The sequence below is a fragment of the Giraffa tippelskirchi genome, chromosome 10 (genome assembly GCF_054371585.1).
Source record: "Giraffa tippelskirchi isolate mGirTip1 chromosome 10, T2T-mGirTip1v1.2.pri, whole genome shotgun sequence".
NCBI classification, from domain to species: domain Eukaryota; kingdom Metazoa; phylum Chordata; class Mammalia; order Artiodactyla; family Giraffidae; genus Giraffa; species Giraffa tippelskirchi.
Window position 1 is genome coordinate 53,640,316 of NC_137284.1, and position 16,507 is coordinate 53,656,822.

The following is a 16,507-nucleotide window of genomic DNA, read 5'->3' on the forward strand; positions in this document are numbered from 1 at the left end:
CAACTGAAACTCTAGCGAATTCCTGCAAAAAAAGGTTTTTTCATTAGCTCTCACATAACATTAAGAGTTAGTACCTGTAATTTATATCTCTGTTCTCTTAAAAGATATTTGAGTGATATTATCAACTATTTCAGCTTGCTATGTTTAAAAGATCTTAAATTTTGAATGTTTCAATCTTTTATTTACATTATTACCATTCAATTTATACATGAGAATCTATTATTTTTATTGGGGTGCTTTATACATGTTAAAACCATCTTTTAAGTAATCTTTATTAGAACTTAACATATTATTTTTAGAATATGGCTCAATGAAATCTGTTTGCTGATGAGACTCAATTATTTTTCTCAACATTGTCATTATTTGCAACTTCAGATTCAGCATTTAAACTTGATTATGATTTTGCATATTTCCACTTCACTAGTCTTTTTTCTTCTAAGAATAAAAAATCCTTCTTTAAAGGGCAATTTATGTTGGTTCTACTGAAGTGATATATAAAATTGTTAATATATTTGAAAAATATCACTTTGATATTACTTTTCCATAACTTAAATTTTTCAATAACTTATTTATTTTGCTAAGGCTATAATCTCCCATACTTTGCTTTACAATGAATTGTGGATTAGGTAAATGTAAAATTAAATGTACAAGGTTAACACCCTCCCATTCAGGTGATGAAATTCCAGGGAACAAAAGATGGGATAATCTCACTGTGGGCACATGCATTTTTCTTATACATTATCTGTCTGTCTCACACTATTCTTCATAACTGGCCACAGTATTTGTTGCAAAATAAAAATATCTCTTTAAGGTTCCATGTGATTCATTCTTATATTTTCTATTCTACTTAATTTTCACAAAAATTCTGGTTGTGACTCTCCACTAATGGGCTGCAACCAACAGGCCACTACTCAGCAGTCTAGTCACTAAACTGGGCCAGGACACCTGCCTAGTCCTGCTGAGAAACAGGTTCCTTGCTCAGACCGTAAGCAAGAATCAATTTCAAATGGTTTAAAGAAATAAATGTGAACAGCAAAATTTTAATTGTTTTAGGAAAAAAGAAAAGAAGGCTAATATCCTTATTACTTCTGGACAGGGAAAGATCTATTAAAAATTCCATAGAAAATAACAACATACAGAGGGAAATATCGATGGCTTCAGTCATATTAAAATTCAAAACTTCAGTTCAGCAAAGGGCACCCACAAAATAGAAAAGTCACAGACTAGAAGGAGATATCTTGATGCATATTACCAATAAAGGATTTTTATCCAGAATAACAGACATAAAACTTTCTACAATCAAAAAGTAAAAGACAAATAACCCAGATGCAAAATACACGAAAAGGTAAGTTATACACATGAGCATGCAAGTAAGTCACAACTTACAAAAAATATTAGTAACCGTGAAATATCAAAATTATAAGGAAGCACAATTTTACACTTTTAAAGTTAGATGTTTAAAATTTGGAAATCCCAAATGCAGGACACAGAATGCAGCAGTGGGATCTCAAGCATTGTTGATGGCTGGTCCACTGGCAAAACTCATTTGGAGAATAATGTTGCAATGTTAAGTACATAAAGGAGTTCACATCTCTAGATGCAGCAATTATAGATGTAAGGATGCATATATAAAACCCAGAAATATCTTTGTACTTTATAAAGATACAGGGACATTGTTTCCAACTGCAAGACAAATCAGACAAAATATTAAATTACAAGAATCGATGACTAATTGGCAGTATATTCATTCATCGGAAGACTTTATGTCAGAGAAAGTGAATACCTAGAGAAGCCAGCATGTGTGAGTCTCACAAGCACAATGAGGAACAAAAATGTTAAGCTGCATGACTGTACATCTGATATCACTTATATTGAGTCTCCACATATGGAACACAATTTCATATCTTAGTTAAGAAGAACATATATGTTTTAATGGTACATGAATATATGAAACATCAAATCCAGAATAATGTGATCCCTGAGGAAGGCACATCTTCTTGGAGAGAAGTACATAGGGTCTTCTGGGTATTAGTAATGGTTTGTTTCTAAAGCTGGGAAGTAGATACACAGGTTATATCATATTTCTATTTTACATTTTTATATAGGAAATATTCAAAATCAAATTTAAAAAATAAAAACAGGTGATGGCTGGATTGTGAGTTAAAATTAGAAGAAAAAAAAACAAAACAGTGACATTTTCAAAGACAGAAGTACCAAGCTTTTTTAGACTAAATGCATAAAATTGTATTTGTGGAACAATTAGTAATAAGGTCATTGCTTTTAGTGTTAACAGAACACAGAATAAATATAAGATACAAAAGTTGATAGAAAATAATTTATAATCCCTTGAAGCCCACGTATTTTACAACACTATAAATCTTCATATCAAATGATATAAAAACACTCCTTATTTTTAAATGATTGTGGTATATTTGATAGTCTACACTTTAAGAAGGGTTAAGGGAAAACCAGAGAAAGCTGGGAACACGAGTGACTGCGCTGGGGATTGGGTTCTCTTTCCAACCACGAGGACGAAGTGTGAGGGCCTCTGGGATGCTCTCCAGAGGATGTGCTCCTCACCCATGGGCTAGAGTGTCCGATGATTAAAGATAAATATGTGACAGTGATGAGAACATTAGGAGATAAAACTTACAAATTAACTGGCTTGACTGGTGCCAAGAAAGATCTTGTTTGAAATCTGTCCCAGAGTCCACCAACCATCTAAAATCATCAAAATGAATGACAAGTATTTAACAAAGTGACTGTAATTTCTAGTATTTAAACTTCAATTACTGTGATTTCTGGTATGTAAGTTTCAAGTACCATAATTTCTAGTACACAAGCTCAGTCCCTCTTATCAGTCCTCCCCTATCACAGGCAAGGGCCCAGGGCACCTAGTGGAGGCACTCCTGGAGCATCGTTACCTACTCAGAGGGTTGCTCCGGAACCACTCCTGCTCTCTGCTTTGCCCTCAGGCCTTCAGTGTCAAGTTTGTTTTTCCGGAGCTGGACTCTGCCTTGTTAGCTACCTCCTCCGGACTGAAGCCCTTGTGAAAGGTCTGACTTGAGTTCTCATCTCAAGATGGTGCTTTCTTGGCTCCACAGCCTCAGGATAGTCTCTCCCACCCTGAGCCTGAGCTCTGAATCTCATCCTGCCATGAAGGACTTTGGACACAAGTATAGTTCAACATCAAAGAATAGTTCAACATCAAAAGACCAGTTCTCACAAGGTATAAAGTATTTTAAAGGAGTTGAGAGAGCCTTAAAAGTATTAATAGTTAGGAATCCAGACATATTTTTGGTCTTTTAATTGGTTTTAATTTCTGTGTGCAAATCATATGCTGAGATTTTATATTAATGCTTTATTTTCTCCTCTTAATATCATTTTGTTCACTGTAAAAGCTGAAGTTTTTCAAGATATTCTAGACTTCTTAACCTGTAGCTCATGAACCTCTTAGGAGTCCATGTTTAGAACTGTATTTCAATATAGCTGATCTCTTTTATAGTCCTGTGTATTTTACATATTAAACACTTCATTCTGAAAGGTGGTCCCAGGGCTCAGATTTCCCCCAAAAAATGAGGGAATCGAGGGAAGGAGAAGGTGCTTTGCAAACACAGAGCAAGGGCATCCCATGCAATACTGTGAGGCCTAAAGTAAGACCTGAATGGTTCTCGAGATATAGCCCAGAGAAAACAGTAAGACAAGGCTGGATGAAGCAGCAGGTAGACTCAAAGATTTGAGAGAAGCTCAGCACAGAATGTGATGTGCAATGTGGAGGGTGACATGTTGGTGGTGGAGTAGAAACTAGAGGAAGAGATGGAGAGAGATGGGGTTAAGAAGGAGATTATGGGCAAATAACAGAGACCTGGGTATGTGTCATGCAAGGAGGATGAGTTTTACCTTCTAGAAAGTGATGGGTTTTAATCAATGTGGTAACATGGAGTGATTCATCCTTTAAGGAAAGTACCCTGGCTTTTATGTGGATATAATAATCCCTGTGATGAGTTTTTTTTCCCCCATGATGAGTTCTTGATGTCAGAAATGAAAACAATGAACATCTCTACAGATAATTGGGTATGTCTGTCAAAAAAGTTTTGTGATTCATGGATTTTCCCATTCTGCCTCAAAAAGTGCAGAGCTAAGTTCTGGATTTAAGGACTGTTCTCAGTATAGGCTCTCTGGAGGAATCATAATCATATCTCTCTTCACTACTTACTCCTTCTTTTGCAATTTTTAAAATAAACACAGTACTTGAAAATAACTTTTGTGAAAAAGGTGGTCTTTAAATGAAATGTGAAAAGTTCCAATATAGGTATGAATGCATTTGAGGTTACTGATGACTTATGATTATGGAACTTTTAATTCCATAAATGTATGTATTTGCTTTGCTCTTTTCATAATTCTTAACAATAAAATAAATATTACTGTGGTTTAAAGTTTGGTTCAGTAATAAATGCATTATTTCAAAAAATGTAACTATAAAGTAAAAGGGATTTTGCACACATAATTAAGGTCCCTAACCACTGACCTGTGTTATTGCTGGCAATCCTTCATATCTTTTCAGTGTAAAACAATGTGAAACAGGGTCAGCAGCTTTTTCCACTGTTGTTTCTTCTGGATCAAGTTTTGGTGGTAGCATCTTGTCCCAAGGAACCATTTCATAAGCTCTATAAAATTATTAAATAATGAATAAATTTTGTGAAAAATATATATTCAACTAGCATGCTTCCTAACAATATCATATTCTGTAGTAGGCAGATGTCCCTCAAGACTCCTGCCCCTAGTGTACACACTGTACATAACCACTTCCCTTCTGATGTGGGCAGAGCAAATGAATGTGAGACGTACCATTGCTATGACAGTTTCTATGGCAACTTTATATGGCAAAAGGGATTGCACACATGTAATTAAGGTCTCTAATCGGCTGAATTTGAGTGAATCAAAAGGTGGCTTATCTTACATGGTTCTAACCTAAACAGGTGAGCCCCCAAAGAGGCAAGAAAACAGCAGCAGACACTCTTTAGTTATCCTTAAACAAAACCGGTGAGTCCTGAAGCTGCACTGAGCTGAATTCTGCCAACAATCTGAATGATCCTGGGAGATGAGGACTCAGCTGTCACTGATGTCTTGATTCCAGCCTGAGAAACCCTGAGCATTGAACACAGTGTGGACATGCCAGCACTTTGGTCTTATGGGAATGTGAGATGATAAATGGGCATGATTTAAAACTGCTACATTGTGGTAATCTGTTACACATTTTTTTTTTTCATTTGGTCTCTGCAGCAGGACAAGAACATTGATATACACATAAACTAAGGCTTAGAGAACTGAGTTTGTTTGCTTGAGGTCACTTAGTCACTGATGGTCAAAGTTAGGACTCCTATCTTGATTACTGGCTTCTGAAGGGTCAGTTGTATTCACATGATGTGAAGCAGTTCATCTCCCTCCTCCCTAAAGACATCTGGATACCAGGTCTCTGCATCTTCTTCCTCCTCTACCTGTTGCCTTCTCTTGGTCTCTTTTGCTGGTTTCCTTCTCTCCTCTTTCTTGATGTACACATGCCAAGACTCAAGCTCTGCCCTTCTTTGGCTCATTCAATGCTGTGGCTTGACACCCCTGCCCATAAATCATGACACCCAGATGTATTCCTCGAGCCCAGTCCTCTCCCACCAGACTGAAGACCCACAGATCCACTGCCCACTTGACATATCCACTAGGATGCCTAATGAGCATCTCTGATTTTCAGCATGTCTAAAACTGATCTCTTTTCTTTCACCCCAAACCTGCTCTACCTGCCTTCACTATGATAAGCAATGGCTTCAGTCCATGCGGCTGCAGAGCCTAAACCTTGGAATCATTCTCCATGCCTCTTTCTTTCAGACTCATAATCTCCAGCCTAAAAATTGTGTTGGCTCTGCTTTCAAAATGTATCCAGAGGCCAACAACTGTTAAAACTTCCTACTGACTTCCTCCTACCTGCTATTACCTCTGACCTAGATGACAGTGGCAGCCTTCTGACTGGTCTGCCAGCTTCTCCTCTCACTCAATCCACTCTGAATCCAGCAGCCACCATGACTGTTGATATACACACTCGATCTGGCCACTTCACTGCCAATGCTCTACTGTTTACAGTTTCTTAACATGCCCCGTGAGATCTGGATCCTGGCATTTCCTGACTTCTTCCACTATGCCTCCCTTATTCTGCTGCAGACTCTTGCCTTTGCTCTTCCTTGATAGACCCCTCAGTCACATGTCTGACACGGGGCTGTTACTCTGTAATCCCTTTGACTGGAAAACAGTTCCTCCAGACATCTGCACATCCCCTCACCTCTTCCAAGTTTCTGCTCAAATCTCACTGCGCAAGGAGGCTCCCCCAGACCTCTCAGTTATTCCGGAAGCCTATTACCCCACACGGGGCGCTCCTGATCTTATGTTTTACTTTTTCTCTCTTATTTTTTCATTGACTTGTTACCTTCTAAGTTATGATCTATTAGGCTTGTGGCTTAGCATCCGTCTCCCTTTAGAGTGAGTACTCACTGGAGAATCTCATAACAGGTACTTTGTATGATTCTCTCCTTCAAACTTCTCTGCTCTCCTTTTCTATGATGCTGTACCCTTATCTCATCCTCTCTCTCTGACCATTTCCTTTCAGTTTTGGTTTTATTTTTCTATTAAATGTAGGGTTTTTCCCTTTCAACTGTTTATTTTAGCAATCAATGTAAGTAAGTAAAGAATTGTGTCTGAAGTTCTTTGAAGTCCTCGCAGGACCCTGGATATTGTGCACAGGAAGTAGATGTGTTATTAAAGAAAAAGAAACAGAAATATATTTTTAAATCAAATTCTATTAGGAAAAAATGCTTACTTTTGTGTAGAGGACTTGTAAAATGAGTCTTTTGCACTATATTTCTTGTTTGATTGTAAGAGTGGTTCTCCATTATCCTAGAAGGGGTGAATAATGTTAAAAAAAGATAAGATATAAATGAGAATTGCTAACGCTTTCTATTCATCATGCTTTCTTTTCTCCTTTTTCTGCATTTTTCTTCTTTCAAAGCACCTCTTGGATCAACCAGATTTAACGCTTTCCTACTGTCCTCTATTATTTTGAAAATTTACATTCTGTTTACACACACACACACACACACACACACACGTTCCTACTGATTACATTAAAATTTGTAAATATATATTATTCTACTCATCTTTTTAATCTCTCTGATTTTTGGCTTAATCATTTTTTTTTTTTTAGTTTAAGAATGTAATTTATATAATTAATTCTAGACCTTTCTTATTTTCTAATATACACACAAAAGACTAATTTTTTCTTCCTAGCACACTTTTAACTCCTTTATATAAAATTATCAGTTTTATTTTCAAATTTATAATTTAGGTTAAAACATTTTCTAATTTCTCCTGTGATTTCTTCTTTGATCCATGAATTATTTAGAGTTGTGGTGTTTCATTTTAAAATATTTGATGCTTTCCTAGACATCTTATATTATTTATTTTTAACTCTGTGGTAGTTAGGGGCTTCCCAGGTGGTGCTAGTGGTAAAGAACCCACCTACCAATGCAGAAGATGCAAGATGTAGGTTAGATCCCTGGGTAGGGAATATCCCATGAAGGAGGAAATGGCAACCCACTCTGTATTCTGGCCTGGAGAACCCCATGGACAGAAAAGCCTGATGGGCTATGGTCCATAGGGTCACAAAGAGTCAGACACAACTGAAGTGACTTAGCATGTGGTAGTTTGAGAACACATATAGTAAACTATGGTCACTGACTTAGAATGCTGAACCAAATTTGTAATCCTGGAATAATCCCCATTTAGTCCTAATGTCTTATCCTTTTTATATATCACCAATTGGTCTTCCCAGATGGTGCAAGTGGTAAAGAACCCGCCTGCCAATGCAGGAGACTGAGGAGATGCACATTCAATCCCTGGGTTGGAAAGATCCCCTGGAGAAGGGCATGGCAACTCACTCTAGTATTCCTGCTTGGAGAATCCCAGGGACAGAGGAGACTGGTGGGCTACAGTCATAGGGTCACAAAGAGGTGGACATGACTGAAGTGACTTAACACGGAAATTCAATTTAGTAAAATTTTGCTAAGAACATTTTTGCCTGTTCATAGGCTGCTGCTGCTGATAAGTCGCTTCAGTCGTGTCCGACTCTGTGCGACCCCATAGACGGCAGCCCACCAGGCTCTGCCGTCCTTGGGATTCTCCAGGCAAGAACACTAGAGTGGGTTGCCATTTCCTTCTCCAATGCATAAAAGTGAAAAGTGAAAGTGAAGTCGCTCAGTCATGTCCGACTCTTAGTGACCCCATGGACTGTAGCCTACCAGGCTCCTCCATCCATGGGATTTTCCAGTCAAGAGTACTGGAGTGGGGTGCTATTGCCTTCTCCGTGTTCATAGGCATATCAGACTAATTTTTGTTGTAGTATCTTTTTCACATTTTGATGACAGGCTTCTTTTGTTCTCAGATATATTATTTGGGTCAGATGATATTATTTCTTCCTTAAACATCTGATCTTATTCATCAGTAAAACTATATAACCCTGGAGTTTTTCTGTGGAAAGTGTTTTAATAATCAATTAAACTATTTTAATAGATATAGGGCTACTCAGTTCAGTTCAGTTCACTCAGTCATGTCCGACTCTTTGCGACCCTATGGACTGCAGCACGCCAGGCTGCCCTGTCCATCACCAACTCCCAGAGCTTGCTCAAACTCATGCCCATCGAGTCAGTGATGCCATCCAACAATCTCATCCTCTGTCGTCCCCTTCTCTTCCCACCTTCAATCTTTTCTAGCATCCGGGGTTTTCCCAGTGAGTCAGTTCTTCACATCAGGTGGCCAAAATATTGGAGCTTCAGTTTCAACATCAGACCTTCCAGTGAATATTCAGGACTGATTTCCTTTAGGATTGACTGGTTTGATCTCCTTGCAGTCCAAGGGACTCTCAAGAGTCTTCTCCAACACCACAGTTCAAAAGCATCAATTCTTTGGTATTCAGCTTTCTTTATGGTCCAACTCTTACATTCACACAAGACTACTGGAAAAACCATAGCTGTGACTAGACAGACGTTTGTTGGCAAAGTAATGTCTCTGATTTTTAATATGCTGTCTAGGTTTGCATAGCTTTTCTTCAAAGGACAAAGTGTCTTTTAATTTCAAGCCTACAGTCACCATCTGCAGTGATTTTGGAGCCCAAGAAAATCAAGTCGGTCACTGTTTCCCCATCTATTCGCCATGAAGTGATGGGACCAGACACCATGATCTTAGTTTTCTGAATGCTGAGTTCAAGCCAGTTTTTTCACTCTCCTCTTTCACTTTCATCAAGAGGCTCTTCAGTTCCTCTTCACTTTCTGCCATAAGGGTGGTGTCATCTGCATATCTGAGGTTATTGATATTTCTCCCAGCAATCTTGATTCCAGCTTGTGCTTCATCCAGCCCGGCATTATGCATGACGTACTCTGCATATAAGTTAAATAAACAGGGTGACAGTATACAGCCTTGATGTACTCCTTCTCCAATCAGGAACCAGTCCGTTGTTCCATGTCCGGTTCTATCTGCTGCTTCTTGACCTGCATACAGATTTCTCAGGAGGCAGGTAAGGTGGTCTGGTATTCCTATCTCTTTAAGAATTTTCCAGTTTTTTTTTTTTTAAATTTTAATTGGAGGCTAATTACTTTACAATATTGTAGTGGTTTTGCCATACATTGACATGAATCAGCCATGGGTGTACATGTGTTTCCCATCCTGAACACCCCTCCCCACCTCCCTCCCCATCCCATCCCTCTGGGTCATCCCACTGCAACAGCCCTGAGCACCCTGTCTCATGCATCGAACCTGGACTGGCAATCTGTTTCACATATGATAATATACATGTTTCAATGCCATTCTCCCAAATCACCCTACCCTCACCTTCTCCCAGAGTCCAAAAGACTGTTCTATACATCTGTGTCTCTACTGCTGTCTCACAAATAGGGTATCATTACCATCTTTCTAGATTCCATATATATGTGTTAGTATACTATATTGGTGTTTTTCTTTCTGGCTTACTTCACTCTGTATAATAGGGTCCAGTTTCATCCACCTCATTAGAACTGATTCAAATGTATTTTTGTGATCCACAGTGTCAACATCTTTGGTGTAGTCAATAAAGCAGAAGTAGAGAAGTAGATGTTTTTCTGGAACTCTCTTGCTTTTTCTATGATCCAGTGGATGTTGGTAATTTGATCTCGGGTTCCTCTGTCACTCAGACTTTATTATATCAGTTTTGATAAGTTGTGTTTTCAAGGAATTTGCTCATTTTAACTAAGTTGTCAAGTTCACTGACATAAAGTTGTTTACCATATCCTTCATTAAAAGATAAACTATATTGAGATCTTTAATGAACTAAATCTGATTAATGCATATGACTTGCTATTACAGCTATACACACACACACACACACACACACACACACATATATATGTGTATATATTTTTTCATGAAACCACCATAACAGACAAGATTCAGAGTATTTATATTTTGAAAAGGCATTTCTCATGCTGCTTTGCATCCATATATCCCTATGTTCCCAGTCCAAGTCAACAAGTAATCTGCTTTTTGTCACTCTATACTGTTCTGCATTTTTAGAGCTTTAGTTAAACAGAATCAGCTAATATATAATATTTTGTTTCTGGCTACTTTCATTCAGTATAATGATTTTCCGTTTCATTCCTGTTGTCACATTTATTAGCATAATGGATCTTAATTGCTGAATATTATTCATTGCATGGCTATGCTACAATGTGTTCATACTTTCACATGCACATGAACAATTTGTTTCTACTGTTTGTCAATAAGGAATAAAGCTGCTTTGAGTATTTATGCTCAAGTCATTGTGTGGCTACATATTCAAATTTCTCGTTTAAATATCTAAGAGTAGCCTGTCTGGACACTTGATAGGTGTGTGTCTAACTTCTGAACAAAGCGTTCAAGTTTCTGCAGTATTTGTAACGTTTCACAGTCCCACCAGCAGGGTGTGAGAAGTGTTCTGGATCCCTGTGATACTGGCAATTTGGTTTCTGATTCCTCTGCCTTTTCTAATACCAGCTTGAACATCTGGAAGTTCACAGTTTATGTATTGCTGAAGCCTGGCTTGGAGAATTTTGAGCATTACTTTATTAGCGTGTGAGATGAGTGTAATTGTGCAGTAGTTTGAGCATTCTTTGGCATTGCCTTTCTTTGGGATTGGAATGAAACTGACTTTTTCCAGTCCTGTGGCCACTGCTGAGTTTTCCAGATTTGCTGGCATATCGAGTGCAGCACTTTCACAGCACTATCTTTTAGGATTTGAAATAGCTCAACTGGAATTCCATCACTTCTACTAGCTTTGTTCGTAGTAATGCTTTCTAAGGTCCACTTGACTGCACATTCCAAGATGTCTGGCTCTAGGTGACATCACACCATCGTGATTATCTGAGTTGTGAAGATCTTTTTTGTACAGTACTTCTGTGTATTCTTGCTACCTCTTCTTAATATCTTCTGCTTCTGTTAGGTCCATACCATTTCTGTCCTTTATCGAGCCCATCTTTGCATGAAATATTCCCTTGGTAGCTCTAATTTTCTTGAAGAGATCTCTAGTCTGTCCCATTCTGTTGTTTTCCTCTATTTCTTTGCATTGATCACTGAGGAAGGCTTTCTTATCTCTCCTTGCTATTCTTTGGAACTCTGCATTCAGATGGGAATATCTTTCCTTTTCTCCTTTGCTTTTCACTTCTCTTCTTTTCACAGCTATTTGTAATGCTTCCTCAGACAGCCATTTTGCTTTTTTGCATTTCTTTTTGTCAGTTGTGGGGCTTCCCTGGTGGCTCAGTGGTAAAGAATCTGCCAGTCGATTCAGGAGATGTGGGTTTGATCCCTGGGTTGGGAATAATCCCTGGGGAAGGAAATGGCAACCCATTCCAGTACTCCTGCCTGCGAAATTCCATGGACAGAGGAGCGGGTGGGATACACAGTCCATGGGGCCAAAAACGAGTCAGACACGACTTAGCCACTAAATAACACCACCAACAACAAATGTCCATTGTGCCGAGGTTGAGAAACACTGGTTTGATATATTATACCCAGTCTATTATTTAGCTCTTCTTCAGGGACTCTAATTATACATATATGGTTTCTTCTTTCATTCTGTCTGCCCTCTGATGGTTAAGGATAAGAGGCTTGTGGAACTTTCCTGATGGGAGAGACCAACTGTGGGGGAATCTGGGTCTTGTTTTGATAGGCAGGGCCATGTTCAGTAAAACTTTAATCCAATTTTCTGTTGATAGGTGGGGCTGCATTCCTTCCCTGTTGTTTGGCCTGAAGCCAAACCATGGCAGGGGTAATGAGAATGGTGAACTCCTTCAAAAGGACTGATGCCCACACTGTTGTGTTCAGTGCCCCTGACCCCGCAGCAGGCCACCCATACCTCTGCCAGACATTCCTGTACACTCACAAGACTGACTCAGTCTCTTGTGGGGACACTGTTCCTTTCTCCTCCTGCCCCCAATCCTCCCAACATTAGGGTCTTTTCCAATGAGTCAACTCTTCACACGAGGTGGCCAAATTATTGGAGTTTCAGCTTCAACATCGGTCCTTCCAATGCACACCCAGGGCTGATCTCCTTTAGGATGGACTGGTTGGACCTCCTTGCAGTCCAAGGGACTCTCAAGAGTCTTTTCCAACATCACAGTTCAAAAGCATCAATTCTTTGGTGCTCAGCTTTCTTCACCATCCAACTCTCACATCCATACATGACTACTGGAAAAACCATAGCCTTGACAAGATGGACTTTTGTTGGCAGAGTAATGTCTCTGCTTTTATGCTATCTAGGTTGGTCATAACCTTCCTTCCAAGGAGCAAGAGTCTTTTAATTTCATGGCTGCAATCACCATCAGCAGTGATTTTGGAGCCCCCAAAAATAAAGTCTGACACTGTTTCCACTGTTTCTCCATCTATTTCCCATGAAGTGATGGGACTGGATGCCATGATCTTAGTTTCCTGAATGTTGAGCTTTAAGCCAACTTCTTCAATCTCCTCTTTCACTTTCATCAAGAGGCTCTTTAGTTCTTCTTCACTGTCTGTCATAAGGATGGTGTCATCTGCATATCTGAGGTTACTGATATTTCTCCCGGCAATCTTGATTCCACCTTGTGCTTCTTCCAGCCCAGCATTTCTCATGATGTACTCTTCATATAAGTTAAATAAGCAGAGTGACAACATACAGCCTTGACGTACTCCTTTTACTATTTGAAACCAGTCTGTAGTTCCATATCCAGTTTTAACTGTTGCTTCCTGACCTGCGTACAGGTCTCTCAAGAGACAGGTCAGATGGTCTGGTATTCTCATCTCTTTCAGCATTTTTCACAGTTTATTGGGATCCACACAGTCAAAGGCTTTGGCATAGTCCCAGTAAAGCAGAAATAGATGTTTTTCTGGAACTCTTTTGCTTTTTCGATGATCCAGCAGATATTGGCACTTTGATCTCTGGTTCCTCTGCCTTTTCTAAAACCAGCTTGAACATCTGGAAGTTCACAGTTCACATATTGCTGAAGCCTGGCTTGGAGAATTTTGAGCATCACTTTACTAGCGTGTGAGATGAGTGCAATTGTGCGCTAGTTTGAGCATTCTTTGGCATTGCCTTCCTTTGGGGTTGGAATGAAAAGTGGCCTTTTCCAGTCCTGTGGCCACTGCTGACTTTTCCAGATTTGCTGGCATATTGAGTGCAGCACTTTCACAGCATCATCTTTGAGGATTTGAATTAGCTCACCTGGAATTCCATCACCTCCACTAGCTTTGTTTGTAGTGATGCTTTCTAAGGCCCACTTGACTTCACATTCCAGGATGTCTGCCTCTAGGTGAGTGATCACACCATCGTGATTATCTGGGTCATGAAGATCTTTTTTGTACAGTGCTTCTGTGTATTCTTGCCACCTCTTCTTAATATCTTCTGCTTCTGTTAGGTCCATACCATTCCTGTCCTTTATCGAGCCCATCTTTGCATGAAATATTCCCTTGGTAGCTCTAATTTTCTTGAAGAGAACTCTAGTCTGTCCCATTCTGTTGTTTTCCTCTATTTCTTTGCATTGATCACTGAGGAAGGCTTTCTTATCTCTCCTTGCTATTCTTTGGAACTCTGCATTCAGATGGGAATATCTTTCCTTTTCTCCTTTGTTTTTTTGCTTCTCTTCTTTTCCCAGCTATCTGTAAGTCCTCCTTAGACAGCCATTTTCCTTTTTTGCATTTCTTTTCCATGGGTATTTTCTTGATCCCTGTCTCCTGTACAATGTCACGAACCTCTGTCCATAGTTCATCAGGCGCACTGTCTATCAGATCTAGTCCCTTAAATCTATTTTATCACTTCCACTGTATAATCATAAGGGATTTAATTTAGGTCATACCTGAATGGTCTAGTGGTTTTCCCTAATTTCTTCAATTTAAGTCTGAATTTGGCAATAAGGAGTTCATGATCTGAGCCACAGTCTGCTCCCGGTCTTGTTTTTGCTGACTGTATAGAGCTTCTCCATCTTTGGCTGCAAAGAATATAATCAATCTGATTTTGGTGTTGACCATCTGTTGATGTCCATGTGTAGAGTCTTCTCTTGTGTTGTTGGAAGAGGGTGTTTGCTATGACCATTGCGTTCTCTTGGCAAAACTCTATTAGTCTTTTCCCTGCTTCATTCTGTACTCCAAGGCTAAATTTGCCTGTTATGCCAGGTGTTTCCTGACTTCCTACTTTTGCATTCCAGTCCCCTATAATGAAAAGGACATCTTTTTTGGGTGTTAGTTCTAAAAGGTCTTGTAGGTGTTCATAGAACTGTTCAAGTTCAGCTTCTTCAGCATTACTGGTCGGGACATAGACTTGGATTACCGTGATATTGAATGGTTTGCCTTGGAAGCGAACAGAGATCATTCTGTCATTTTTGAGATTGCATCCAAGTACTGAATTTTGGACCCTTCTGTTGACCGTGATGGCTACTCCACTTCTTCTAAGGGATTCCTGCCCACAGTAGTAGATATAATGGTCATCTGAGTTAAATTCACCCATTCCAGTCCATCTTAGTTCGCTGATTCCTAGAATGTCGACGTTCACTCTTACCATCTCCTGTTTGACCACTTCCAATTTGCCTTGATTCATGGACCTAACACTCCAGGTTCCTATGCAATATTGCTCTTTACAGCATTGGACTTTGCTTCTATCACCAGTCACATCCACAGCTGGGTATTGTTTTTGCTTTGGCTTCATCCCATCATTCTTTCTGGAGTTATTTCTCCACTGATCTCCAGTAGCATATTGGGCACCTACCGACCTGCGGAGTTCATCTTTCAGTGTCCTATCTTTTTGCCTTTTCATACTGTTCATGGGGTTCTCAAGGCAAGAATACTGAAGTGGTTTGCCATTCCGTTCTCCAGTGGACCACATTCTGTCAGAGCTCTCCACCATGACCCGTCCATCTTGGGTGGCCCCACATGGCATGGCTTAGTTTCACTGAGATAGACAAGGCTGTGGTCCGTGTGATCAGATTGGCTAGTTTTCTGTGATTATAGTTTCAGTGTGTCTGCCCTCTGATGCCCTCTCCCAACACCTACCGTCTTACTTGTGTTTCTCTTACCTTGGATGTGAGGTATCTCTTCACGGCTGCTCCAGCGAAGTGCAGCCGCTGCTCCTTACCTTGGACAAAGGGTATGTACTCATGGCAGCCCCTCCTGACCTTGAATGTGGAGTAACTCCTCTTGGCCCTCCTGTGCCCACACAGCCGCCACTCCTTGGACGCAGGGTAACTCCTCTCGGCTGCTGCCCCCTGCCTCGGCAGTGGGGTAGCTCCTCTCGGCCTCACTTCTGTGTGGTCCATCGCAGCTGCCACGCTTCTGCGGGTGGCTTGTCAGTGTAGTCAGGTAGAATTTCTTTCTTTTTTTAAAAAATCTTATTTGACTGTTAGAAGAGGGGTTTTGTAATCTCCAGTTAAGTAATTCTTTTTGCCTTTCAGGGTCTTAAATTTTCTTCTTTCTTTCCTTTTTTGCCCCTTTGTCACCCAGCCTCCAAAAGGTGACTCTCATTCCTTTTAATCTTCTTCTCCTACACAGTCAATTTCCTTCAGAAACTGCCATCACAAATCATGTGCTATTTTAACTCATTCTCTGTTGACTTAGATATTAGATTTAGACATCATTTATATTTTTAGTCTTAGTAGTGTTTGTCGCTCAATTGTGTCCAACTCTTTGCGACCCCATGGACTGCAGCCTGCTAGGCTCCTCTGTCCATGGAATTCTCCAGGCAAGAATATTTGAGTGGGTAGCCATTCCATTCCCAGGGAATCTTACTGACTGAGGTATCAAATCTGGGTCTCTTGCACTGCAGGCAGATTTCTGTCTAAGTCACCAGAGACCTAGTCTATTTATCCAGGTTTTTTTTTTTTTAAACAATTTTAGGCTGCCTTCTATCTACCATGTAATTTTTCCAAGACTGTTTTCATTTACC

At 39.8% G+C, this 16,507-nt stretch overlaps 1 protein-coding gene across 2 annotated transcripts in view; it reads right to left on the reverse strand.

The window, feature by feature from the left end:
• Positions 1-16,507, reverse strand: part of SPMIP7 (sperm microtubule inner protein 7) — a 54,176-nt gene that overhangs the window by 17,698 nt on the left and 19,971 nt on the right. For both annotated transcript variants that reach the window (XM_081537452.1, XM_081537451.1), the window contains 3 exons: positions 6,863-6,939; positions 4,529-4,667; positions 2,654-2,721 (listed from right to left, as the gene is read on the reverse strand). In XM_081537452.1, the coding sequence (XP_081393578.1) occupies positions 2,654-2,721; positions 4,529-4,667; positions 6,863-6,939 (284 nt within the window). The remainder of the gene's footprint in view (positions 1-2,653; positions 2,722-4,528; positions 4,668-6,862; positions 6,940-16,507) is intronic.